Genomic DNA, 27,949 nt, shown 5'->3' on the forward strand with positions numbered 1-27,949 from the left:
TCCATAAAGGCCCGTTGTAGATGTCACCTCGATCCTGCGAGCTGCTGTTCCTCAGTTACCGTTCAGCCTTTGTGCCCCGGGGAAGCCTCCCGCGGCTGCCCTTGAGGGCACGGAAGGTAAGGCCTCGGTTCTTCTTCCCGGTTTTTTGTTCTTTCGTCTGCCGTCGCCGATTCCTTCCACCTCCTCTCCGGTTCTCTGGTCGTCAGAGGCCAGCAGGGGCTGGTTCCGTGACAGGTGAGCCATGCCTGCTGCCAGGGGTTAGACAATAGACAATAGGTGCAGGAGTAGGCCATTCGGTCCTTCAAGCCAACACCGCCATTCAATGTGGTCATGGCTGATCATCCCCAATCAGTACCCCGTTCCTGCCTTTTCCCCATATCCCCTGACTCCGCTATTTTTAAGAGCCCTATCTAGCTCTCTCTTGAAAGTATCCAGGGAACCTGCCTCCACCGCCCTCTGAGGCAGAGAATTCCACAGATTCACCACTCGCTAGTCATGGCAGAAGGACTGCCACGGCCACCCCCTTCATGGCTGCATAATGACAGTCGTTCTGTGGCTTGGCACCACGCTCCTTAGGAATAGGTCGTTACTGTCCAATCTACTGTGATCGAATTGAATGGTGAATTATACCAGCAGCATTATCAAGCACGACTCTCACCCCGGCCACTCCCTCTTCTCACCCTCTCCCATCGGTACAAAAGTGTGAAAGCGCACATCACCAGATTCAGGGACAGTTTCTTCCCAGCTGTCATTAGGAAGCGGAAGCATCCAACAACAACAAGAGAGCAGTCCTGAACTATTATCTACCTCATTGGAGACCTTCGGACTATCTTTGATCAATCTTTACTGGACTTTATCTTGCGCTAAACCTTATTCATGTTATTCCCTCTATCACGTATCTGTACACTGTGGACGGCTCAATAGTAATCACGTATTGTCTTTCCGTTGTCTGGTTAGCACACAATAAAAGCTATTCACTGTACCTCGGTACACTTGACAATAAACTAAACTAAACTAAACTAAAGTGGCCTGCCCCTGCTCCTAAACTGTACATCCTTATTTACTTTGTTCTTGAAAGTCAGTCGCTGATCTATTTCCACTTCTCCTCTGGGTAATTCTTCCCAAATCGCAAAGCATATAAATGACCTTTTATTTCTTGCGTGTAATCTGCGATTACTGAGCCTCCCACCAATGAAAACACTTTAGTTTAGTTCAGGTTGGTTTAGTTTTGAGTTGCATTGAGGAAGCAAGCCCTTCGGCCCACCATGTCCACGCTGACCAGCGATCCCCGTACACTATCACTATTCTACACATTAGGGCCAATTAACCTACAAACCTGTACGTCTTTGATATGTGGGATTAAACCAGAGCATCCGGATTAAATCCACGCAGGCCACGGGGAGAACGTGTAGACTTGGTACAGATAGCAACCATAGTCAGGATCAAATCCAGGTCTCTAGCGCAGTAAGGAAGCAACTCTACCGTTGCACTGCGCTGCTGTGCTGCCCTTGTCTGTCTAAACCCTTCATCACTCTGGACGTGGAAAATCTCACGTTATTTACAGAGGAGAAGCTCGGGTCTAAAAAAGCAGGCCTAAAAAAAAGCGATTCATCTACTTTGCACCAGAGGGAAGTTGATTTTGGCCTGTGCGTGAAGATTGAAAAGACTCTTTACAGGAAAATTATTTTGGCTGCACTTCGAGAGATAGCTGTAAAAAAAAAATTGTCTTTTTCCTGAATGATGTCAATGCTAAACATAGAAGCTCCTAAAGATCCACATGTGGAAGATGTGAAAACTATTTTTAAATCAGCTCTAACATCTTACTTAATAAACACCAGGAAGGGAAACATATTTGATCCTATTCTGTGTCATTCGCTCAAATTGTGCGTGGCAGAGTATTAGTTGTGCGGCCTCCATTCCCATCGTCTGGGGAATATATAGATTACAAAACTTTTCATAAATTCATCGAACAGTACAGCACTGGAACAGGCCCTTCAGCCCACAAATAAATACAACCCCAAATTGAGATTACGTGATGTAGTTCAGGCTTTAACAATTCCCTGCTCTGTACCTTAGTTGGTTAAGTGACAATAAACATGAACGTGAACTCTTACAAAGATAATTTTGAGATTAGGTTGACCAGTTACTGGCTCTCTGGGTAACTGTACAAAGGCAAAGAGCAGCAGGTTGAACAGTTAAAAAGAGTTTTGTTTAGCTTATTATTGTCACGTGCACTGGGTTAGAGTGAAAAGCTTTTGTTGCGTACTATCCAGTCAAAGAAGAGACTAGTCTGAAGAAGGGTTTCGGCCCGAAACGTCGCCTATTTCCTTCGCTCCATAGATGCTGCTGCACCCGCTGAGTTTCTCCAGCAATTTTGTGTACCTTCGATCTTCCAGCATCTGCAGTTCCTTTTTGAACACAAGAGACTATAAATGATTACTATCGAGCCGTCCAAAATGTACTATATTTAGTGGAGGATAAAGTCTGGAATTTAGTGCAAGAAACAGCCCTGTGTTGTAGAGTTTAATCTATCCGATTACACTGTGCAAATGTAGAGTTTCCCACATCGCAGAAAAAGGCCCTTTGGTCCATGTCCATGGTGATCATATTGGGCACCATATATAAGGAAGGATGTGCTGGCTCTGGAGGAGGTTTTCAAGACTTATCCCAGGAATGAGTAGGTTAACCAATGATGAGCGTTTGTCAGCACTGGGCCTGCACTCACTGGGGTTTAGAAGAATGAGGGGGGATCTCAATGAAACAAAATAGTGAAAGGCTTGAATAGAGTGGGTGTGGAGAGGATGTTTCCACCAGTGGGACAGTCTAGGACTAGAGGTCATAGCCTCAGAATTAAAGGATGTTCTTTTAGGAAGGAGATGAGGAAGAATTTCTTTAGTCGGGGTGGTGAATCTGTGAAATTCTTTGCCCCAGAGGTCTGTGGAGACCGTCAGTGGATATATTTAAGGCAGAGATAGAAAGATTCTTGATTAGTACGGGTGTAATGGGGCGAAGGCAGGAGAATGGGGTTAGGAAGGAGAGATAGATCAGCCATGATTGAATGGCGGAGTAGACTTGATGGGCCGAATGGACTAATTCTGCTCCTATCACATCAGAAGTTATCATCTTATGGCCATTGCACCCATCTATACTAATCCATTTAACTACATTAGGTGCATAGCCTTCTATATATTGACATGGAAGTATTGGGAATTGGCAAGCATTGCCGTAGATCAAGCTCTCAAATAGTGATAATATCACCAGCAATTTGAACTGGCACACCAATGCCTCTATTTCCATTGAAGGCTGATGAAATTCGGCATGGCCCCAACCATCCTCACCAACCTCCACAGATACGCCAGAGAAAGCATTTTATCAGGCTGCATCACAGCATGGTTTGGGAACAGCTCCGTTCAAGACCGCAAGAAATTGCAGAGCATTGTGGACACAGCCCAGACCAGCGCGTAAACCAACTCCCCTTCATTTGATTCCATCTACACTTCATGCTGCCTCAGCAAGGAGGCCAGCATTATCAAGGACCAGTCTCACCCTGGACACTCCCTCTTCTCTCCTCTCCCATCAGGCAAGAGTACAAAAGTATGAATATGCACACCTCCAGATTCAGGGATAGTTTCTTCCCAGCTATTATCAGGCAACTGAACCATCCTCCAGCCAACTAGAGAGCAGTCCTGACCTGCCATCTACCTCATTAGGGACCTTCAAACTATCTTCAATTGGCTTTATCTTGCACTAAACATTGTTCCCTCTACAAGGTAGATGAAAAATGCGGGAGAAACTCAGCGGGTGAGGCAGCATCTATGGAGAGGAGGAATAGGCGACGTATCGTGTCGAGACCCTTTTTCAGACTCCGTAGATGCTGCCTCGCCCGCTGAGTTTATCCAGCATTTTTTGTCTACCATCGATTGTTCCAGCATCTGTAGTTCTTTCTTAGACATTGTAGCAATGTTACAAAATTTTGAGATTTTAAAAATCAAGTCTGTAATTTATCCCATCAGATAAAGCATAAAAATAAGTTTAATTTGACACCTAATTCACTTTCATATCTCAAGTATTTAAACAGTTATGGCCATTTTCATACTGGGAAATGAGCATCTTGTTCCCTATTGATTTTCTATGGACATAACAAAAAAGCTGTGATCGTGAACAGTCAAAAGCCCATAACTTTCTTAAAAATTAAGAGAACTGAATGAAATTTTCAGTTATCATAGATTGAAGCATTCTGAAACAAATATAAAATAATCTTACTTGGATGACCTGAAATTAAAGCATATAATTAGTTAGTTACCTAATTGTAGCTAATTTCAGACTTCAATTACTAGATCTAAACATCTATCCATTTCTTAATAAATGATTAACATTTTTAAATAGCCTAAATGTCCAAATAATATTCACAAATAATTCACAATAAAACATGATTTTAAAATCTCATTTACATTAATTTATAGGCCAAATGGAAGGAATTTAGTGTTTAATTGCTGTAAATAAATGTCCATTTAAATCAGCTTTCCAGTGGGTCCCCGTGGAACGCGCTGGTTTAGAACGTTCACATTGCGGTAGATTTGTGCCCCAAATGCCGAGAAAAATACTGCGGGATATAATGGGGCCCAAAATGAGCTACTCGCAATATTAAACTTTGTATAAAGGGATCTTTAGAAGCCCTTTTTAATGTAAAAATATACAGCCTACCTTCTATGGTTTGCTTTATGAGACCCTGCGGTTGCTGGCGGTCGCGGGTTTAGAGATTGATTTTTAAACTACTATAACTATTATTCAAGGCCTTTAAACCTAATAATAGCTTTTGCGACGGGGTCTTTCAGCGATTTTTCGTTAATAATTAACTAGGCTGAACATTTTCGATTGGAACAGCTTAGAGAAAATCGCGTTTTAAACCCGCCCCCTCTAAACGGCGCCAAAATCGCGCACACCCGCAGCGACAGATTTTCAGCGACGCTTCAGGTAGGCTTTGCAACATACCTAGACATTGTTCCTTTTATACGGTATCTATACTGTGGACGGCATGATTGTAATCATGTGTAGTCTTTATGCCGACTGGATAGCACGCAAGAAAAAAACTCTCACTGAACCTCGGTGCAGGTGACAATAATAAACTAAACTAAATTAGGAGAGGCTAGGCCAACAATAAGGGAGTTGTGTAAAGTGGGTGAACTTTTCCTTGTTTGTCAATCTCTCCTGTTAATTTGAAGTGCTGTGGTCTAACCGTGTTGGCTGGGGTCCTCTTGCTGCTGTGGTCTAACCGTGTTGGCTGGGGTCCTCTTGCTGCTGTGGTCTAACCGTGTTGGCTGGGGTCCTCTTGCTGCTGTGGTCTAACCGTGTTGGCTGGGGCCCTCTTGCTGCCGTGTCACCGTGTTGGCTGGGGCCCTCTTGCTGCCGTGTCACCGTGTTGGCTGGGGCCCTCTTGCTGCTGTGGTCTAACCGTGTTGGCTGGGGCCCTCTTGCTGCCGTGTCACCGTGTTGGCTGGGGCCCTCTTGCTGCTGTGGTCTAACCGTGTTGGCTGGGGCCCTCTTGCTGCCGTGTCACCGTGTTGGCTGGGGCCCTCTTGCTGCTGTGGTCTAACCGTGTTGGCTGGGGCCCTCTTGCTGCCGTGTCACCGTGTTGGCTGGGGCCCTCTTGCTGCCGTGTCACCGTGTTGGCTGGGGCCCTCTTGCTGCTGTGGTCTAACCGTGTTGGCTGGGGCCCTCTTGCTGCCGTGTCACCGTGTTGGCTGGGGCCCTCTTGCTGCCGTGTCACCGTGTTGGCTGGGGCCCTCTTGCTGCCGTGTCACCGTGTTGGCTGGGGCCCTCTTGCTGCTGTGTCACCGTGTTGGCTGGGGCCCTCTTGCTGCCGTGTCACTATAATTCCCACAACATCAAACTTGCAAATCTCTAACCGAGCCTCAAGCTCGTCCACTTTATTTCTTATACTTTGCGCATTCATATACAACACTTTGAACTCCGTATTCACCTCCCCTCTCACACCGGTCACTATTGCCCCTGACCTTACTCTCTTATGCCTTCTCGAACTTCCCTTCTCATTAATTCGGAAGTCTTTTGTAACGTTTCCTGTACTCACTTCCCCTTTAACTCCATCTTTATACTCCCAATTTGCCAACCCCTCCCCCCGCTATTTAGTTTAAACCCACAAGTGTAGCCTTAGCAAACCTGCCTGGCAGAACGTCGGTCCCCCTCCAGTTAAGGTGTAACCCGTCCGTTTTGTACAGATCACCCCTACCCCAGAAGAGATCCCAGTGGTCTATAAAGTTAAATCCTTACTCCCTGCACCTATCTCCCTGTTCCTGTCCTCACTAGCACGAGGTACTGGAAGCAATCCAGAGATAACCACCCTAGAGGTCGTGCTTTTCATTCTGCTGCCTAACTCTCTAAACTCACGTTGCAGAACCTCCTTCCTCTTCTTCCTGACGTTGTTTGTATTACGTGCACGACTACTTCCGGCTGGTTCATCTTCCCTCTTGAGGATGTTTTGAAGTTGGTCCAAGACATCTTGAGCCCTGGCACCAGAGAGGCAACTGACCATCCTCGGGTCTCGCCTGCCGCCACAGAATCTCCTGTCCGCATCTTGCACAATGGAGTCACCCACCACTATGGCTCTGCCCAACGTCGGTCTCGCCAGTCGAGTCTCACCTACAAACCTGTACGTCTTTGGAGTGTGGGAGAAAGTGGAGCTCCGGGAGAAAACCCACGCGGTCGGGGGGGGGGGAGAACGTACAAACTCCGTACAGACAGCACCGGTAGTCAGGATAGATCAGACGGCAGGATAACAGGCGGCACGGTGGCGTAGCAGTAGAGCTACTGTCTTACAGCGCCAGAAATCCAGAATACGGGTTTGTACGTTCTCCCCGTGCGTGGGGTTTGTCCGAGATCTTCGGTTTCCTCCCACACTCCAAAGATTTGGTCCAATTGGCTTGGTATATTTGTATAAAATGTAGAATTGGCCCCAGCGTGTGTAGGGTAATGTTAATGTGCGGGGATCGCTGGTTGGTGCGGACGCGGTGGGCCGAAGGGCCTCTTTTGCGCTGAATCACTAAACTAAACTATGATCCAGGGTCTCTGGTGCTGTGAGGCAGCAACTCTACTGCATACTCCCTTCCTGCGCTGTCGAAACCCTTCATCACTCTGCACGTGGCAAATCCCACCTTGATTACGGAGGAGGGAAATTCAAGCGGATGGTTTAATAATTAATTTCTCGAAGGCGTTAATCGTTTCTGGTTCTGGTCACCAGGTTGAAAGCTGTGAGAGCAGTTGTCACAGCATGGACGAGGTTTCCCTCAGTGAGTTTGGCGAGTGGACGGAGATCCCCGGGGCTCACCATGTCATCCCGAGCGGCTTCATCAACATCGTGGAGATCCTGGCACGGGACATTCCCAAGTCGGTCATCCAGCTGAACAAGGTGGTGAAGAGCATCCACTGGAACCGCTCGTTCAGCGAGGAGATCCACTACATCCAGCGGACCTTCGCCGACCACAATGTGGAGGGGCAGGAGGAGGAGGAGGAGTTGGGCTATCGGGTGCGGGTGGAGTGCGAGGACTGCGAGGTCATCCCGGCTGACCACGTGATCGTCACCATGTCACTGGGCGTGCTGAAGGAGTACCACGAGACCATGTTCCACCCCCACCTGCCCGAGGAGAAGGTCTCGGCCATCCGCATGCTGGGGATCAGCACCACGGATAAGATCTTCCTGGAGTTCGAGGAGCCCTTCTGGAGCCCCGAGTGTAACAGCATCCACTTTGTGTGGGAAGACGACGCGGAGAGCGAGAGCCCGGCCTACCCACAGGACCTGTGGTACAAGAAGATCTGCGGCTTCGATGTGCTCTACCCGTCCGAGCGCTACGGCCATGTGCTGAGCGGGTGGATCTGCGGGGAGGAAGCCATCATCATGGAGCGATACGATGACGAGACGGTGGCGCAGACGTGCACCGAGCTGCTGCGGAAGTTCACAGGTAGGCTGCCGCCGCTCTCCCCCAACCTCTGCCTGCGAGCCGTAACTCGCAGTCCCTGCACTGGTCCTTGTAATGCACTGTATCAGCAGCATCTCTGGAGAATAGGTGCTGAAATGAATAGGTGACGTTTTGGAAGGTAGACAAAAATGCTGGAGAAACGGGTGCGGCAGCATCTATGGAGCGAAGGATATAGGCAACGTTTTGGGTCGAGTTCCTTCTTCAGACCGTTTCGACCTGAAACGTCACCTATTCGTTTTCCCCAGAGACACTGCCTGACCCGCTGCCGTAAGGGGCTGTCCCACTGCGGCAACCAAATCTGCGAGTTTAGAAGAGTTTGCCCTCGACTCAAACTCGCAGCATGGTTGACACGTGGTCCTAGGAGGTCCTATGAGGTCACTGGAACTCTCCTTCATGCTTGAGGGAAGTTCCCGCATACTCGCGGCATCAGCTAGGTCGTGGAAATTTTTTTTAGCGCGTTGAAAGATTTTTTGCGATAAAAAATTGGTCGGCATGGTTCTTTTTTAACTCGTAGAGCAGTGGAGTGGGGTCGCTATTTAGTTACAGGCAGTCGAGGGCAGCCGTAGGCAATCTCCTTCGCTGACGGGGCATTTTAATTGGCTCATTGGAGTTTTCAGGACCAACGAAAACTGACCGGTAGGTAAAATGCCCGCTAAACTTTATTAAACGTTATCTGACTTCTTAAAAGTGTCTCCACTCCTTCTTCTCCTCCCCTTCTCCTCCCCTTCTCCCCCTTCTCCCCCCTTCTCCCCCCTTCTCCTCCCCTTCTCCTCCCCTTCTCTCCCCCTTCTCTCCCTCTCCCTCCTTCTCTCTCCCCTCCCCCCTCCGCACTCTCTAAAGAACTTACCATACACTGTGCAGCCGTCTTTTACCTTCCTCTTCATCGCGGGTGTGAATTTCAGACAGCGTTCCCCGCATCTCCGTGGCCCCCGCCTTGGCGATGTGTTTGTGTGTGTGTGTGTGTGTGCGGTCGATCGATCCAGCTCGCGGTTTCATCGCTGACGGTTGATCCAACTTGAGGTTTTCCAGGCGAGTGCCCTCGAGCTTGAAGGTCGAAGACACTCTTGTGAACTCGCGGATTAGGTCGCCGCAGTGGGACAGCCCCTTTACTCCATTTTTTGTGTCTATCTTTGGTTTAAACCAGCATCTGCACTTCCTTCCTACACTGTACCAGCTGCCCCGTTCTGTGCTGAGATTCTGGTGGAGGAACCCTTCACCCTCAACGAATGAATGAATGATGAATGAATGAATGAAGGAATGATGAATGAATGAATGAATGAATTAAAGGTACTTAATTTCAGGTGACAGTGATACTCTTTGTTTTGCATACCCAAGGTATACAAAGAGCCACCACATAAAGGGGGCTGATAAAGTTCCAAAAGTATTCCATGTTCCACAAACCACTTTAAACATATTCCATTTGTGGTCCCCCTTATTTCTCGGCAGTTCCCCCACACCGGGTCCTCCTTGTTCCCCCCGTCCACCGTCCCCCCCCCCCCCCCCCCCCCCCCCCCCCCCCCCTTCACTGGGGTTTCCCCACACTGAGTCCTCCTTTTTGTTTGTAACATGTTGGTAACTTGTATGAATATTGATTTCTCTAACTACAAGTAATCTTGGCATCCCGTCTCTCACCGTCCCTCCCCCACCCTAGTCGTCGTTCTAGTTTCACTGTCATCCTGTTGCGTTTGACTGTCTCTATCACTCGTTATCGCGTACCCTTCACAGCCAACAATAGACCATTGTGGGCTCCACCTTTTCTTGATCATCGTTGCTTTTTGCATATCTTTCATTCATTTGTTTGATGTACCTTCTATACTCTTGTTTCCATTTCCCCTGACTCTCAGCTAGAAGAAGGGTCTCGACCCGAAAAGTCACCTATTCCTTTTCTCTAGAGATGCTGTGTGACCCGTTGAGGTACTCCAGCTTTTTGTGTCTATCTTCGGTGTGAACCAGCATCTGCAGTTCCTTCCTACACATTATCATCATATCATATTTAGTTCATATTGGGTTATTCTACTGGTGGCTGGAGGTGTGGATGATCAGTATGGGAGCAGGAGAAAATAATTTACTCATTCAATATGGTTCAATGGTACTTTATTGTCATGAGTTTAGTTTAGTTTAGTTTATTGTCACCTGTACTGAGTTGAGGTATAGTAAAAAGCTTGTTTTTTGTTTCGTGCTATCCAGTCAGTGGAAATAGAAACATAGAAACATAGAAAATAGGTGCAGGAGTAGGCCATTCGGCCCTTCGAGCCTGCACCGCCATTCAATATGATCATGGCTGATCATCCAACTCAGTATCCCGTTCCTGCCTTCTCTCCATACCCCCTGATCCCTTTAGCCACAAGGGCCACATCTAACCCCCTCTTAAATATAGCCAATGAACTGGCCTCAACTACCTTCTGCGGCAGAGAATTCCACAGATTCACCACTCTCTGTGTGAAAAATGTTTTCCTCATCTCGGTCCTAAAAGATTTCCCCCTTATCCTTAAACTGTGACCCCTTGTTCTAGACTTCTCCAACATCGGGAACAATCTTCCTGCATCTAGCCTGTCCAACCCCTTAAGAATTAAGAAAAACTATATATGACTATAATTGAGCCGTCCACAGTGTACAGATTAACGTTCAGAGCAAGATAAAGTCCAGTAAAGTTTGTTTAAAGATAGTCCGAGGGGTCTCCAATGAGCTAGATGGTGGGTCAGGACAGCTCTCTAGTTGGTGATAGGATGTTTCAGTTGCCTGGTAACAGCTGGGATGAAGCTGTCCGTGAATCTGGAGGTGTGTGTCTTCACACTTCTGTAACACGTGCCTGAAGGAAGGCGGGAGAAGAGGGAGTGTCCGGTGTGAGACACGTCCCTCGTCAATTCTTCCCTTCCCTCCCGCACCACCCCCTCCCCGGGCACTTTCCGTTGCAACCGCAAGAAATGCAACACCTGTCCCTTCACCTCCCCCCTCGACTCCATTCAAGGACCCAAGCAGTCCAGGTGCGACAAAGGTTCACCTGTATCTCCTCCAACCTCATCTACTGCATCCGCTGCTCTAGATGTCAGCTGATTTACATCGGGGAGACTAAGCGGAGGTTGGGCGATCGTTTCGCCGAACACCTCCGCGCAGTCCGCAATAACCTACCTGAACTCCCGGTGGCTCAGCACTTCAACTCCCCCTCCCATTCCCAATCTGACCTCTCTGTCCTGGGTCTCCTCCATTGCCAGAGTGAGCAACAGCGGAAATTGGAGGAACAGCACCTCATATTCCGTCTGGGGACCTTGCGTCCGGATGGCATTAACATTGAATTCTCCCAATTTTGCTAGTCCTTGCTGTCTCCTCCCCTTCCTCAACCCTCTAGCTGTCTCCTCCCACCCTCCCATCTGCCCGCCCTCGGGCTCCTCCTCCTCCCCTTTTCCTTCCTTCTCCCCCCCACCCCCCATCAGTCTGAAGAAGGGTTTCGGCCCGAAACGTCGCCTATTTCCTTCGCCCATAGATGCTGCTGCACCCGCTGAGTCTACTCCGCTGAGTTTCTCCAGCAATTTTGTGGAACTCCTTGATTATGCTGATTGATGAGGCAGTGTGAAGTGAAATTATTATTTTTTGCATACAGTTCAGTAACGCAGTAAAGTTCAGTATACTTTAGGGGCTATTCTACAAATACATAAATGCAAGAACAGTAGATTACACTAAATGTGTTTCACTGTAGCTGGTACACGTGACAATAAAGAAACCTTTGAACCATTCAGGCAGTACACAAGAGTCACCGTGTTACCAATATACATTAGATTAGATTCCTTTATTGTCATTCAGACCTTTCAGTCTGAACGAATTTCGTTGCCTGCAGTCATACATATATTAATAAATAACAAAACACACTATAAACACAAATTAACATCCACCACAGTGATGGAGGCAAAAGTCTTAAAGTCTCTGATGATTTAGATGAAGGGATTAAAAGTAATATTAGCAAATTTGCAGATGACACAAAGCTGGGTGGCAGTGTGAACTGTGAGGAGGATGCTATGAGGATGTAGGGTGACTGAAAATAAGCATGCTGGTACAGCAGACAGTCAAGAAAGCTAATGGCACGTTCAAGATTCAAGAGAGTTTATTGTCATGTGTTCCAGATAGGACAATGAAATTCTTGCTTTGCTTCAGCACAACAGAACATAGTAGGCATGAATACAGAACAGATCAGTGTGTCAATATACCATTATATAAATATATACACACATGAATAAATAAACAGATGAAGTGCAAATAAACAGATAATGTTTATTAATAGAGAGAGTACAGAGGAGATTTACTAGAATGTTGCCTGGGTTTCAGCAACTAAGTTACAGAGAAAGGTTGAACAAGTTAGGGCTTTATTCTTTGGAGCGCAGAAGGTTAAGGGGGGACTTGATAGAGGTTTTTTAAATGATGAGAGGGATAGACAGAGTTGACGTGGAAAAGCTTTTCCCACTGAGAGTAGGGAAGATTCAAACAAGGGGACATGACTTGAGAATTAAGGGACTGAAGTTTAGGGGTAACATGAGGGGGAACTTCTTTACTCAGAGAGTGGTAGCTGTGTGGAATGAGCTTCCAGTGAAGGTGGTGAAGGCAGGTTCGTTTTTATCATTTAAAAATAAATTGGATAGTTATATGGATGGGAAAGGAATGGAGGATTATGGTCTGAGCGCAGTTATATGGGACTAGGGGAGATTATGTGTTCGGCACGGACTAGAAGGGTCGAGATGGCCTGTTTCCGTGCTGTAATTGTTATATGGTTATATTGTTAATATTCAGTTTTGTTTCAGTTGAGTTTATTAGTCTGATGGCTGTGGGGAAGCAGCTTTTCCTGAACCTGGACGTTGCAGTCTTCAGGCTCCTGTACCTTCTACCTGAAGGTAGCGGGGAGATGAGTGTGTAGCCAGGATGGTGTGGATCCTTGAAGATGCTGCCAGCCTTTTTGAGGCAGTGACTGCGATAGATCCCCTCGATGGTAGGGAGGCCAGAGCCGATGATGGACTGGGCAGTGTTTACTACTTTTTGTAGTCTTTTCCGCTCCTGGGCGTTCAAGTTGCCGAACCAAGACACGATGCAATCGGTCAGCATGCTCTCTACTGTGCACCTGTAGAAGTTAGCGAGAGTCCTTCTTGACATACCGACTCTGTAATCTTCTCAGGAAGTAGAGGTGTTGATGTGCTTTCTTTATAATTGCATCAGTGTGCTGGGACCAGGAAAGATCTTTGGAAATGTGCACACCCAGGAATTTGAAGCTCTTGACCCTCTCCATCATTGACCCATTGATATAAACTGGACTGTGGGTCCCCATCCTACCCCTTCCAAAGTCCACAATCAGTTCCTTGGTTTTGTTGATGTTGAGGGCCAGGTTATTGTGCTGGCACCATTTGGTCAGTCGGTTGATCGCTCTTCTATACTCTGACTCGTCCCCATCAGTGATACGTCCCACAACAGTGGTGTCGTCAGCGAACTTGATGATAGAGTTCGCACTATGACCGGATACGCAGTCATTAGTATAGAGTGAGTACAGCATGGGGCTGAGCTCGCCCCCTGCTATGTTGGCCTTCATAACAAGAGGAGTTGAGTATAGGAGCAAAGAGGTCCTTCTGTAGTTGTACAAGGCCTGAGTGAGACCACACCTGCAGTATTGTGTGCAGTTTTGGTCTCCAAATTTGAGTAAGGATATTCTTGCTATTGAGGGAGTGCAGCCTAGGTTCACAAGGTTAATTCCCGGGATGGCTGGACTGTCATATGTTGATAGAATGGAGCGGCTGGGCTTGTATACTATGGAATTTAGAAGGATGAGAGGCGATCTTATTAAAGCATATAAGATTATTAAGGGATTTGACACGTTAGACGAGGAAAAACCTTTTCACCCAGAGAGTTGTGAATCTGTGGAATTCTTTGCCTCAGAAGGCAGTGGAGGCCAGTTCTCTGGATGCTTTCACAAGAGAGTTAGATAGAGCTCTTAAAAACAGCGGAGTCAGGGGACATGGTGAGAAGGCAGGAACGAGGCACTGATTATGGATGATCAGCCATGATCACAGTGAATGGCGGTGCTGGCTCGAAGGGCCGATTGGCCTACTCTTGCATCTATTGTCTAATGTCTATCTTTTACCATGAAACCCCTAGATTATTGTAAAACCCATTTGATTTAATGATGCCTTTCAGGGAAGGATATTGGCCTTCCTTACATGGAAAACCTTGATGTGACTGCATAGGCCCTGGATATGGGTGACTTTGAAATTCCCAACAACCGCCTCACAATTCAAAAGATAGACATAAAATCCTGGAGTAACTCATCGGGACAGGCTGGATGGAAGGAATGGGTGAAATTTTGGGTGTGAAGAAAGGTCTCGACCAGCAACTGCAGTTGCTTCCTACATGCCTCACAATTCAGAATATGTAATAACTACTGAACTGGCTGTGAAGTGCAAATAAATGCTGAATTTCATTCAGAAGGGAATGAAATTAGGCAAAGAGGTACCTCTGTAGCAAAACCTATGGTGGATGCCATTCGAGGAGTAGAAGGCATTGCTCCTGAGATGATTGACCTGAAACCTTAATTCTGCCTCTCCCTCCGCAGATGCTGCCTGACGTGATGAGTATCTCCCACATTTTCCGATTATATTTCAGATTTGCGGCATCTGAGGATTTTTGCTTTTTGCCTTTTCCCGTCCGTTTCTTAGGTACGTTTGCAATTCAGGCTTGTGGTTTATCAGTGAATCACAGGAGGCTTGACAAATAATTTCCTGGTAAGACAAAAAGCTCGAGGGGAAAGGACATTTTCCTTGCCATGGATGGTAGTGCCTGTCTAGAATGGCAGAGTAGACTTGATGGGCCGAATGGTCCAATTCTGCTCCTGTCATTTATGAATGTTTATGAATTATGGAAGATCCTCAAGCGCTTTGAACATCGTGGGTTAAATAAGGCGGATCAACTGGTAAAAGGCTGGCCGTGCACCAACAGCCACAAAAGAAAATGGGTCAAAATTGTTGGGGTTGACATCTGAACTGTTGTATTTCCTCGGGCGTCACATTTCCTGCGTCTATACCAGTTCAGTCACAGCCTGTTCCTTGCTCTCCCAAAAGAAAACATCAGTGTTTATTTTGGAAAAAAAAAGCTTTTTAATGGCTGGTATTTGGATTTAACAAGTATGAAATGTCTGATTTTGAGTGGCTCTTTGTCAAGCTTTTAACTTCTAAAGTGGGGGGAAAAAAAAGCTTGTCTTAATTTAGCTTAGCAATGTGATGTTACGGACCATTACCATGTACGAGCCAGGGATGTTCAAACAAACAACAAAGTGCTGGAGGAACTCAGTGGGTGAGACGGCATCTATGGAATTTAAGGACAGATGACGTTTGGGGTTGGGAGCCTTCTTCAGATTGCTCGAATGCAGCACTTTGGGTTCTCAGTTTAGTTTATTGTCACGTGTACCGAGGTACAGTGAAAAGCATTTGTTGTGTGCATGATTACATGATTACAATCGAGCCATTTACACTGTATAGATATATGATAAGGGAATAACGATTAGTGCAAGGTAAAAGTCCGATCAAAGATAATCAGAGGGTCACCAATGAGATAGATGGTAGTTCAGCATTGCTCTCTAGTTGTGGTAGGATGAGTCAGTTGCCTGATAACATCTGGGAAGAAACTGTCCCTGAATCTGGAGGTGTGCATTTTAACACTTTTATACCTTTTGCCTGATGGGAGAGGGGAGAAGAGGGAGTGGCCAGGGTGCGACTTGTCCTCGATTATGCTGCTGGCCTTGCCGAGGCAGCGTGAGGTATAAATGGAGTCAATGGAGGCGAGTTTGGTTTGTGTGATGTTCTGGGTTGCATCCACAATTTGCTCAAGATTCCAGCATCTGGCGTTTCTATGCTTCCCTGTTAGATCCAGGATTTGTCAAACTCAGGGAGCTGTTGTGAGTTTGGTGTGGGAGTTGCACACATTAGACACTCTGATTTAGAGTCATAAAGTCATAAAGCATGGAAACAGGGACTTTTGCCCAACTTGCCCATTATGACCAAAATGCCCCATCTATACTAGTCCCCCCCCCCTCATTATCTTATACACCTCTATAGGATCACCCTTCATCCTCCAGCACTCTAAGGAACAAAGTCCAAGCCTGCTCAACACTCCCGATAGCTCAGGCCTCCAAGTGCTCGCAATATACTCGTAAATCTTCTCTGTGCTTCTTCCAGCTTGATAACATCTTTCCCATAGCAGGGTGACCAAAGCTGAACACAATACTCCACAGCAACTTCAACAACTATTATCCTGTTTTTTGGTCATAATCAGAAAACTATCAGGGGTTTTGGTCCACTCACATAATTTAATAGTACATGTTGAGCCCTTCTTTCTCTCTCTGTATATACATATATATATATGCATTTGTATATGTGTATATACCTCTATTCTCTCTATCTCTATCTCTCAATCTCTCTATATTATCACTCTCTATCTCTATATCTCTCTATCAATATCTCTCAATGTCCAGGTTTGTAGGTTAATTGGCTCCAGTAAAAGATTGTAACTGTTTCCTAGTGTGTAGGATAGTGCTAGTATACATGCATCGCTGGTCGTCGCAGACACGGTGGGCTAAAGAGCCTGTTTCTGCACCGTAAACAGAAACATAGAAATTAGGTGCAGGAGTAGGACTTCCCCAACATCGGGAATAATCTTCCTGCATCTAGCCTGTCCAACCCCTTAAGAATTTTGCAAGTTTCTATAAGATCCCCCCTCAATCTCCTAAATTCTAGCGAGTACAAGCCGAGTCTATCCAGTCTTTCTTCATATGAAAGTCCTGACATCCTAGGAATCAGTCTGGTGAACCTTCTCTGTACTCCCTCTATGGCAAGAATGTCTTTTCTCAGATTAGGAGACCAAAACTATACGCAATACTCCAGGTGTGGTCTCACCGAGACCCTGCACAACTGTAATAGAACCTCCCTGCTCCTATACTCAAATCCTTTGGCTATGAATGCTAACATACCATTCGCTTTCTTCACTGCCTGCTGCACCTGCATACCTACTTTCAATGACTGGTGTACCATGACACCCAGGTCTCGTTGCTTCTCCCCTTTTCCTAATCGGCCACCATTCAGATAATAGTCTACTTTCCTGTTTTTGTCACCAAAGTGGATAACCTCACATTTATCCACATTATACTGCATCTGCCATGCATTTACCCACTCACCCAGCCTAGCTTCCTAGCATCCTCCTCACAGCTAACACTGCCCCCCAGCTTTGTGTCATCCGTGTTCGTTAATCCATGTTCAAGTATTTCCTCGTTGACAATCATGCTAGTCTACAAATGCCCATGGTGGTCAACAAAGAGCTGTCAGGATGCCCAGTGTAGTTTCTGAGGTAAGTGCAGTGCTGCTGATAGTTGCTTTCTTCGTTATAACCCTGTCTTCTTTCTACCTTTGCAGGCACCCCTCGGGTAACAGGACCCAGTGCGTGCTCAGACTCCTCAGCAGGTGACACCACACCCATCCGCACAGTAACCCAGGGGCACTCAGCTCAGCGGTGGCTTAGATGCAATCAGCTAGGGCGATGGTGAGGCACAGAACAGGAGCACACGGGGCCCTCAGTGCCGTGTTGTCTCATGACAACGAGTCGTTAGCAGCAGTTAACACCACTGTAGTCCACATCTTGAGGCAGTTTGACCATCTCAGTGAAAGGTCTGTGACAGGCCTTCGACCAGCAGCATAATCAAAGACGAGTCGCACCCTGGCCACTCCCTCCTCTCCCCTCCCCCATCACGCAAAAGGTATAGAAGTGTGAAAATGCACACCTCCAGATTCAGGGACTTTCTTCCCAGCTGTTTTCAGGCAACTGAATCTTCCTACCAACAACTAGAGAGCAGTCCTGAACTACTATCTACCTCATTGGTGACCCTCGGACTATCTTTATTCGGACTTTACTGGCTTGACCTTGCACTAAAGTTATTCCCTTATCATGTCTCTATACACTGTAAATGGCTCTATTGAAATCATGTATTGTCTTTCTGCTGACTGGTTAGAACGCAACAAAAGCTTTTTACTGTACCTCATTAACACGTGACAATAAACTAAACTAAAGGTGTTTCCAAGTGCTGTTGCGTTTGCCGTGGGTTTGGGAGTTGCTGTCACAGTAGCACAGTGCAAGTAATCAATATTTAGGCTGGTGGACAGAGCTACAATCACATGGCTGCTTAGAAATTTTTGCAAAGTAATTAAAAATAAATAACTGAATTATCACATTTACATAAGTATTCAGACCCTTTGTTGAGCCACATTTGGCAGTGATTACAGCCTCGAGTCTTCTTGGGTATGACGCTACAAGCTTGGCACACCTGTATTTGGGTAATTTCTCCCATTCTTCTCTGCAGATCCTCTCAAGCTCTGTCAGGTTGGATGGGGAGCGTCGATGCACAGCTATTTTCAGGTACCTCCAGAGATGTTCGATCGGGTTCAAGTCCGGGCTCTGGCTGGGCCACTCAAGGACATTCACAGACTTGTCACAAAGCCACTCCTGCATTGTCATGGCTGTGTGCTTAGGGTCGTTGTCCTGTTGGAAGGTGAACCTCCGCCCCAGTCTGAGGTCCTGAACGATCTGGAGCAGGTTTTCATCAGGGATCTCTCTGTACTTTGCTCCGTTCATCTTTCCCTCGATCCTGACTAGTCTCCCAGTTCCTGCTGCTGAAAAAACATCCCCACAGCATGATGATGTCACCACCATGCTTCACCGTAGGTATGGTATTGGCCAGGTGATGAGCAGTGCCTGATTTCCTCCAGACGTGACGCTTGGCATTCAGGCCAATGAGTTCAATCTTGTTTTCATCAGACCAGGGAATCTTCATTATCATGCCTTTTGGAAAACTCCAAGTGGGCTGACATGTGCCTTTTACTGAGATGTGGCTTCCATCTGGCCACTCTACCATAAAGGCCTGATTGGTGGAGTGCTGCAGATATAGTTATCCTTCTGGAAGGTTCTCCCATCTCCACAGAGGAACTCTGGAGCTCTGTCAGAGTGACCATCGGGTTCTTGGTCAACTCCCTAACCAAGGCCCTTCTCCCCCGATTGCTCAGTTCGGCCGGGCGGCCAGCTCTATGAAGAGTCCTGGTGGTTCCAAAGTTCTTCCATTCAAGAATGACGGAGGCCACTGTGCTCCTCGGGACCTGCAATGCTGCAGAAATTGTTTTATACCCTTCCCCAGATCTGTGTCTCGACACAATCCTGTCCCGGAGGTCTACGGCCAATTCCTTTGTCTTCATGGCTTGGTTTTTGCTCTGACATGCACTGTCAACTGTGGGACCTTATATAGACAGGTGTGTGTCTTTCCAAATAATGTCCAATCAATTTAATTTACCACAGGTGGACTCCAATCAAGTTGTAGAAACATCTCGAGGATAATCAGTGGAAACAAGCTCAATTTTGACTGTGATAGCAAAGGGTCTGAATACATATGAAAATGTGATATTTCAGTTATTTCTTTTTAATTACTTAGCAAAAAATTTTAAACACCTGTTTTCACTTCTTCATTCTGGGGTATTGTGTGTAGATTGATGATAAAAAATTGAATTTAATCCATTTTAAAATAAGGTTGTAATGTAACAAAATGTGGAAAAGGTGAAGGGGTCTGAATACTTTCTGAATTCACTTTATGACCTATTTGCCTGACTAGGACTGTATTATTATCTGCCTTAGTGACAACTCCGCAAAACAAATGGCGCAAAGGACGAGGCGATTGTCAATTGGATACCTTGTTAATGAAAGCAATTTTAATCTAATCCACTCGATTAATCTAAGCAACAATTATTTGCTTCTGTCAAATTTTACCCCTTAATTCATAAATTGCTATCCTGTATCTTGATATCACATGGAATGAAGCAAATCGGTTGACAAGTTCCATGTCAATTGGGATCTCAGGAGAAAGCCCTGCAGGATCATCCGCTCGGTACCTTTGGCTGGCCAATGGGCATTTTCTAAGCTCTGGATAATTTCTAGTTGTAGCAACAAGAAATGCCTTGTGTACTGTAACAATGGCCCAGGGTAGATATATCGTGTGCCTTTTGTAAATGAGCCACAGACAGTTCATATATTGCACAATATGTACTGTTGCCATAGCTCAAAACTGCTTCGAAGGATTTTTGTATTTACAGTAACTGCTTATTTAACAGTGTTCCATTTTGTCAACAAATGTGACTCTTGGGCCGCAATCCACCAATAGCTGGCATCTTGCCATCGTGCAAAGCCAAACGACTGGGCAAAAGTACAACTCAAACACATTGTCTTGTGCCTCGGTGATGGATGGTACGAGGATCAAGCTGTAACAACCCTTGAGCTGTGAAACTCCGTGAGGATGAGAAGCGTTACTCCTGATACTTGCACGACTCCGTGTGGCTTGGTTACAAATTGCCACAGGTTCATAGAGTCAGCGTGATACAGTGTGGGAAACAGGCACTTCAGCCCAACTTGCCCACACCAGCCAACACGTCCCACCTGCCAGCATTTGGTCCATATCCCTCTAAATCTGTCCTATCCATGTACCTGTCTAACTGCTTCTTATATGTTGGGATAGTCCCAGCCTCAATTACCTCCTCTGGCAGCTTGTTCCATATACCCATCACCCTTTGTGAGAAAAGGTTATCCCTCAGATTCCTATTAAATCTCACCTTAAGCCTATGTCCTCTGGTCTTCAATTCACCTACTCTGGCAAGAAACTCTGTGCATCTACCCGATCTATTCCTCTCATAATTTTATATACCTCTATAATATCACCCCTCATCCTCCTGTACTCCAAGGCATAGTCCCAGCCCACTCAACTTCTGCCTATAACTTAGACCCTCTGGTCCTGGCATCTTTCTCGCAAATCTTCTCTGTACCCAGCTTGACAACGTCTTTCCTATAACCGGATCCTATAACATGTTATGACGACGTTCCTACAATAGGAAGTTGTTAAAATTGCCTCTTGTCAGATCATTTGCGACTTATACCTTGGTAACCGAACCCAGTCTGAAGAAGGATCTTAACCCGAAACGTCACCCATTCCTTCTCTCCAGAGACGCTGCCTGTCCCGCTGAGTTACTCCAGCTTTTTATGTCTATCGTCCATATATTGGCGTAACAAGGACTTAGCCCTTTCTTGGAATCTCTCTTGCAGGCAATCCACACATTCCGAAACCCCGGAGGATCCTGAGGTCCGGATGGGGCAGTAACCCGTACATCCGTGGCTCGTACTCCTACACGCGAGTCGGATCGACAGGAGCAGACGTCGAGAAACTTGCAAAGCCACTACCTTATCCAAAGAGCACAAAAGCAGCTGTAAGTAGCACGCCCAACTCTTTACACAGGTTGAGGACAAATGGCCCGTGGTTATCTCAGTTAATATTATATTCAAAGAATATTACAAATGGAATCGTAGAGTCTTGGAAGCAGGCCCTTTAACCCAGTTCATCCATGCAGACCAAGGTGACGGCACGGTGGCGCAGCAGTAGAGTTGCCACCATACAGCTCCAGAGACCCGGGATCGATCCTGACCTTGGGTGCTGTCTGTAAGGAATTTGTACGTTTTCCCCATGCCCTGCGTGGGTTTTCTCCGGGGTATCTAGTTTCCTTCCACACTACAAATATGTACAGGTTTGTAGGCAAATTGGCTTGGTAAATTCGTAAATTCTCCTTAGTGTTTGTAGGATAGTGTTAATGCGCAGGGATCGCTGGTCGGCGTAGACTCGGTTGGCTGTAGGGCCTGTTTCCGCACTGTATCTCTAACCTAAACTAAACTAAATAATGACTGATCTAAGCTGGATGAGAGCACAGTGATGCAAATGTACCTTGGAAAGACAAGTTGACCTGAGACTTTTGTTAGTGGATTTTTAATGTAAACCATCTTCACTCGGTGAAGGAATTCAGCTCAGCCTCCAAATGTGTGTCTATGCAAAGGTCATCTGTATACTGCTACTCAGTACGTGAGATTGGAGTTATAGAGTCTTACAGCATGGTGTTTAAGGTGAGAGGGGAATGGTTTAATAGGCACCTGAGGAGTAACTCTTTCACTCAGAGGGTGGTGGGTGTATGGAACGTGCTGCTAGAGGAGGTATTTGAGGCAGCTGCTACATCAACATGTGAAAGCCATGTGGACAGGCGCATGGATCGGAAAGGTTCAAAGGGATATGGGCTAAACGCAGGCAGGTGGGGCTAGCTTAGAAGGGCATCTTGGGCTGAAGGGCCTGTTTCAGCGATGTATGGCTCTGTAAACCTTTTGGAAAAAATAACAAGTGAGTGTAAAATGGATAGAAATCTATCAGATACTTGCTGCCACCATGCAGAAAATGAGCATTGTGTATTGTTCTATGTTTCTACGATTCCATTCTATTTGAGTAACAATTAACACAAGTGATCATGGGCAAATTTCCAACTTGACAACATCATCCATTATTCATTGAACACTGGAAATGTCAGCACAGTAAAGGGCCTGTCCCACTTTTACAACCTGGTTCACGGCCTCTGCCGAGTTTGCCTTAGACTCATACTCGCAGCATGGTCGTCACGAGGTCTTAGGTAGGTCGTAGTAGGCCGTGATGCTAGTCGTAGGTACTCGTGGCTTCAAGTAGGTCAGGGCGTTTTTTCTAGCATGATGAAAAATGTCCACGAGTAAAAATGGTTGTGAATTAGGTCGTGAAAGTGGGACAGGGCCATTGAGAGCCCTTTGGCCCACAATGTGCCGAAAATGATGTCAAGATAAGCTAATCTCAACTGTCAGCACATCTCCTTTAAACTTTGCCCCTGCTACCCTAAAGCTATGCCCACTAGTCTTTGATATTTTCACTGTGGGTAAAAGGTTCTTACTGTCCTCCTATGATGGCCTCTTATGATTTTATATATTTCTATATCACGTTTCAAGTCCCTTAACCTCCTGTGTCCCAGAAGAAACAATCCAAATTTGTCCAACTTCTCCGTGTAGCTAACATCACCGAATCAGAGAGCATTTGATAAGGTCCCACATAGGAGATTAGTGGGAAAAATTAGGGCACATGGTATTGGAGGTAGAGTGCAGACATGGATAGAAAACCAGTTGGCTGACAGGAAATAAAGAGTAGGGATAAACGGCTCTCTTTCAGAATGGCAGGCAGTGACTAGTGGGGTACCGCAAGGCTCGATGCTGGGACCGCAGCTATGTATAATATACCTCAATGATTTAGATGAAGTGATTCAAAGTAACATTAGTAAATTTGCAGATGGCACGAAGCTGGGTGGCAGTGTGAACTATGAGGAGGATGCTATGAGAATGCAGGGTGACTTGGAGAGATTGGGTGAGTGGGCAGATGCATGGCAGATGCAGTTTAATGTGGATAAATGTGAGGTTATCCACTTTGGTAGCAAAAACAGGAAGTCAGATTATTATCTAAACGGTGTCAAGTTGGGAAAAGGGGAAGTACAACAGGATCTGGTGGTCCTTGTTCATCAGTCAATGAAAGTAAGCATGCAGGCATAACAGGCAGTGAAGAAAGCGAATGACATGTTAGCCTTCATAACAAGAGAGTTGAGTATAGGGGCAGTTGTACAGGGCCCTAGTGAGACCACACCTGGATTATTGTGTGCAGTTTTGGTCCCCGAATTTGAGGAAGGATATTCTTGGTATTGAGGGAGTGCAGTCTAGGTTTACAAGGTTATTTCCCGGGATGGCGGGATTGTCATATGCTGAGAGAATGGAGTGGTTGGGCTGGCACACTCTGGAATTTGGAAGGATTTTATTGAAACATATAAGATTATTAATGGTTTGGACACGCTAGAGGCAGGAAACATGTTCCCGATGTTGGGGGAGTCCAGAACCAGGGGCCACAGTTTAAGACGAAGGGGTAAGCCATTTTGAACGGAGTTGAGGAAACACTTTTTCACACAGAGAGTAGTGAGTCTGTGTAATTCTCTGCCTCAGAGGGCGGTGGAGGCTGGTTCTCTGGATACTTTCAAGAGAGAGCTAGATAGGGCTCTTAAAGATAGCAGAATCAGGGGATATGGGGAGAAGGCAGGAACAGGGTACTGATTGGGGATGAACTGCCATGATTACATTGAATGACGGTGCTGGCTCGAAGGGCCGAATGGCCTACTCCTGCACCTATTGTCTGTTGTCTATTGTCTAATCCAGTTATCATTCTGGTAAAACCTCTTCTGCACCCATTCTAACGTTTCCACATCCTTTCTGCAACGGAGCAACCAGAACTGTTTGTGTTATACCAAATGTGGTCAAACCGTGTCTTGGAGAGCTCCATCATGACTTTCTGACTCTTAAGCAAGCCACAAAATGCTGGAGTAGCTCAGTGAGAGATATTAAGCATCTCTGGAGAAAAGGAATGGGTGACATTTCGGGTCGAGACCTTTCTTCAGGCTGAGAGTTGGGGGTGAGAGAGAGCCAGTGACATGACCAATGAAGGCAATCATACCATATGCCTGCTTTGCCACTCTAACTACTGGTCATTTTCGAAGAGCTATCTATGCACTTGGTCCCCAACATCTCTCCACACATCAATGCTGTTAAGGATCTTGCCATCAACCCTGCAGCTTTGCCTTACATTCGACCTCCCAAAGTGCAGCACCTCACACTTGCTCGGGTTAAATTCCACCTGCCATTTCTCTGCTCACTTCAGTGTGTATTTCCTCCCGACAGCCTTTGCAGATTTTGTTTGCGGGAGAAGCAACTCACAGGAAGTTCTACTCTACCACCCACGGTGCTTTACTTTCTGGTGAGCGCGAGGCTGGACGTCTCATAGAAATGTATCAAGACGTCTACCACGGCAAAGATGAGTGAGACCCTGCACAGAATGGATGAAAAGCATGTGGTTAATGTACCATTTCTTGAGGAAGGAGTGTTATAGTCTTGTCTAATAAGGGTATGTTCAAATCGTGTTTTAACTGGATATATACAAGATTAACACATTCTGGTAATGGTTTGGTATACGAATGTTTACACTTGCATAATATTTTAAATTTTTAATTAATGCACTTCTAACCTCAATTTGATTTTCTGTAAATTGAGTGCCTTCCTGTATAAAACAGTCCATTACAATGCTTTTGGATACCACATTACTGAGGGTGTTGGTTTTTTAATGAGATATTAAGCAGAGGTCCTCTCAATACCACGCATTTTATTGAATTAGGTTTAAATGGATATGTGCTCAAATTACTACAATATGATGTGTGACACTGCCCGAGGATTTATAGACGCTGAAAGTATTTGTGAGGTCAAGCAGAATCTGTTGAGAGTTCTGTGACCTCAGTTTTTCTTGATATTTGTAGATTATTTGGATGAGCCTAGTTTTGGTTTCGGCTAGTTTAGAAATGCAGCGCGAAGGCTTGGAATTCAAAGGGAACAAACCTGTTTTAAAAGTTATATAAAGCACGGGCTATATCCAATTAGAGTTTTATGCTTAGTTCTGAGCCTTGGAGAGTTTGCCAAATTGATTCAATTTGATTACATCAGGACGAACAGGTTTGAATCATGAACACTCGTGGTATAGAAGGGGCTGATATACCCTTGAAATAGCAAGGCAAAATGTGACTAGTTCCAGTTTAAAGATGATTATTGGAGTCAAAAGGGTGGGGTCAGAGAGAGATGGTTCCTCTGATGGCCAGAGCAAGAGGACATGTTACAAATTAAATCTATATCAATCTGCAGAGGGGAAATGCTACTTCACATAAGTGACGGTGTAAATCGGGAATTCTCTAAATGGCTAATAAGCCAAAGGCAAATACCAAGGCGAAGTTTGATGGAATTTTGGAAGGTGGGCAAGTGGACTCATGACTGGAAAATGGACCCAAGTTACAGATCACAAAGTCATTAGTGGTGGATCAGGTCTTAATGGCTGAACTGTTTGCACCTATTCCATGATATTCCACCTCGGTCATAAGGTTATAAGTGATAGGAGTAGAATTAAGCATTTTGGCCCATCAAGTCTACTACGCCATTAAATCATGGCTGATCTATCTCTCCCTCCTAACCCATATTCCTGCCTTCTCCCCATAACTTTTGACACCTGTACTAATCAAGAATCTATCTATCTCTGCCTTAAAAATATCCACTGACGGCCTCCACAGCCTTCAGTGGCAAATAATTCCACAGATTCACCACCCTCTAGATGAGGAGATGAAATTTCTCCTCATCTCTTTCCTAAAACAATGTCGTTTAATTCTGAGGCTATGACCTCTAGTCTTCGACTCTCCCACTAGTGGAATCATCCTCTCCACATCCACTCTATCCAAGCCTTTTATACTGTATGTATCAATGAGGTCCACCCCTAATATTTTTAAACTCCAGCGAGTACAGGCCCAGTGCCAATAAAAAACGCAGCACAACGCACTTACTCATTCCTGGGATCATTCTAGTAAACCTCCTCTGGACCCTCTCCAGAGCCAGCACATCCTCAGATATGGTGCCCAAAATTGCACACAATATTCCAAATGCGGCCTTACCAGCGCCTTTTAGAGCCTCACCATTACATCCCTGTCGTAGGGCATGTCCTGGCTAACATTTACCCCTCAAGGAAAGACACTTTACAAAAGTTACCATAATTATATGTCGGATTTTGCTGTGGGCAGATTGATTACTGCACTTCCAACACTATAAGATTAACTGTGATTCAATCGATACTTAATAGGCTTTGGGACATAAACTGCTGAAGATAGATGAAGCTCCATCATATTTGCATGATTTTTTTGTTGTATCCTCTTTAGCTAAATCTTCAGTTGGCTGTGAACATCGAAAAATGGATGGGTTTATAATGGAGCAAAAAATGTTGTGGAGTTTATATTCCACACTAGCTGATCCAATTTTCCAATAACTTTTGGCTGTCTAATTAAGTGTGGTGTAATGCCAAATCTACTCCCCTGCAGTTTCTGGGGCAAAGGTGGATGTGAATGGTCACCAGTTTAATGGCAATAGAAGGGAGAGGCACACCTGCATTGTTTATTTTGTTTTAAAAGTCGTCATTTATCTGCCTTTTCATCTCAGTCTGCCTATAATGAACTGACTACAATTTTGATTCATTGATTGATACTTCATTGTCACATGTACTTGGTCCAGTGAAATTCTTTGTTTTGCCTACAATACACAAGTATGCAAAGAGTCGCCACATAAAGGACGGCAACAAAGTTACATGTTCAATATAGTCCCTCTTCCTTCTCCCCATCCCTCTTTGCTCTTGGCAGCCCCCCTCACACCAGGTCCCCCTTTGGTCACAGTGGCCCCCACCTTGAACTAGCAAGGCAATATGTGAACTAGTTTCAGTTTTAAGATGATTAAAGGAGTCGAAAGGGTGGCCAGAGAGAGATGGTTACTCTGATGGCCAAATTAAATCTACTGTGTATCAATCTGCAGAGAGGAAGTACTACTTCACATGTCCCTCTTTGCTCTTGGCAGCCCCCCCACGCCGTGTCCCCTTTTGTTCTCGGCAGCCACCCCCCCCCCCCCCCACCCCACATCGGATCCCCCTTAATGGACGACTTCTGGATCATAGCACACTAATCTATTCCATACACCTCGCAACCCATTCCAATTGGTGAAGTGACCTAGAACGCAATGTAGAGAGCAAAAGGGAGGCACTGTCTATGCATTAAAACCAAGATCTAAACTTAACTTCACAGCCAGCTGCAATCTTTGAATTAATATTGATTCTCTTATAATCTCATAATGTTATATTTTAATCCAATAATGTTATATCTTGCTTAATATTTGGGTTTGTTTGACATGTCTGTTTGCATTTAACTGATGTCTGGAGAGTGTTGCAGAATAATCTGCATTCAGTAAGGTGGAGAAATGGCAAATGTTATGTGAAATTTGAAAAATGTAAAATTTTGCACAGCGGTCAAAATAAAATGTGGTCCGACTGTTCAATAAATAGAATTGAATAAACAACTTTGTGTTGTGTAGTTAGCTTTTCTTTTTTTTTAATTCCTCTGATGTATTTATAAACCTATATGGTGCAG

At 45.6% G+C, this 27,949-nt stretch overlaps 1 protein-coding gene and 1 long non-coding RNA gene across 3 annotated transcripts in view; one reads left to right on the top strand and one right to left on the bottom strand.

Annotated features, from left to right (window-relative positions):
• The window catches only part of smox (spermine oxidase), a 60,908-nt gene extending 33,027 nt beyond the window's left edge, over window positions 1-27,881 (top strand). Inside the window, exons 5-8 of one of the 2 annotated variants that reach the window (XR_004414347.1) lie at window positions 7,256-7,973; window positions 17,420-17,546; window positions 21,135-21,295; window positions 24,636-24,774. Coding sequence is in view for 1 of the 2 variants with exons in the window: in XM_033035394.1 (XP_032891285.1) it covers window positions 7,256-7,973; window positions 21,135-21,295; window positions 24,636-24,776 (1,020 nt within the window). In the remaining variant the exon portion in view is untranslated. Of the gene's footprint in view, window positions 1-7,255; window positions 7,974-17,419; window positions 17,547-21,134; window positions 21,296-24,635 lie in introns of both variants that reach the window. The other variant, XM_033035394.1, reaches the window with a different exon arrangement.
• Window positions 18,612-25,144, bottom strand: LOC116982093. Its single transcript, XR_004414348.1, has 3 exons — window positions 25,109-25,144; window positions 21,061-21,065; window positions 18,612-18,622 (listed from the first exon to the last, which is right to left on the bottom strand). It is a non-coding gene; the product is annotated as an uncharacterized LOC116982093 (long non-coding RNA).
• Window positions 27,882-27,949: the final 68 nt, after the last annotated feature.

Source organism: Amblyraja radiata, chromosome 1 (genome assembly GCF_010909765.2).
Source record: "Amblyraja radiata isolate CabotCenter1 chromosome 1, sAmbRad1.1.pri, whole genome shotgun sequence".
NCBI classification, from domain to species: Eukaryota; Metazoa; Chordata; class Chondrichthyes; order Rajiformes; family Rajidae; genus Amblyraja; species Amblyraja radiata.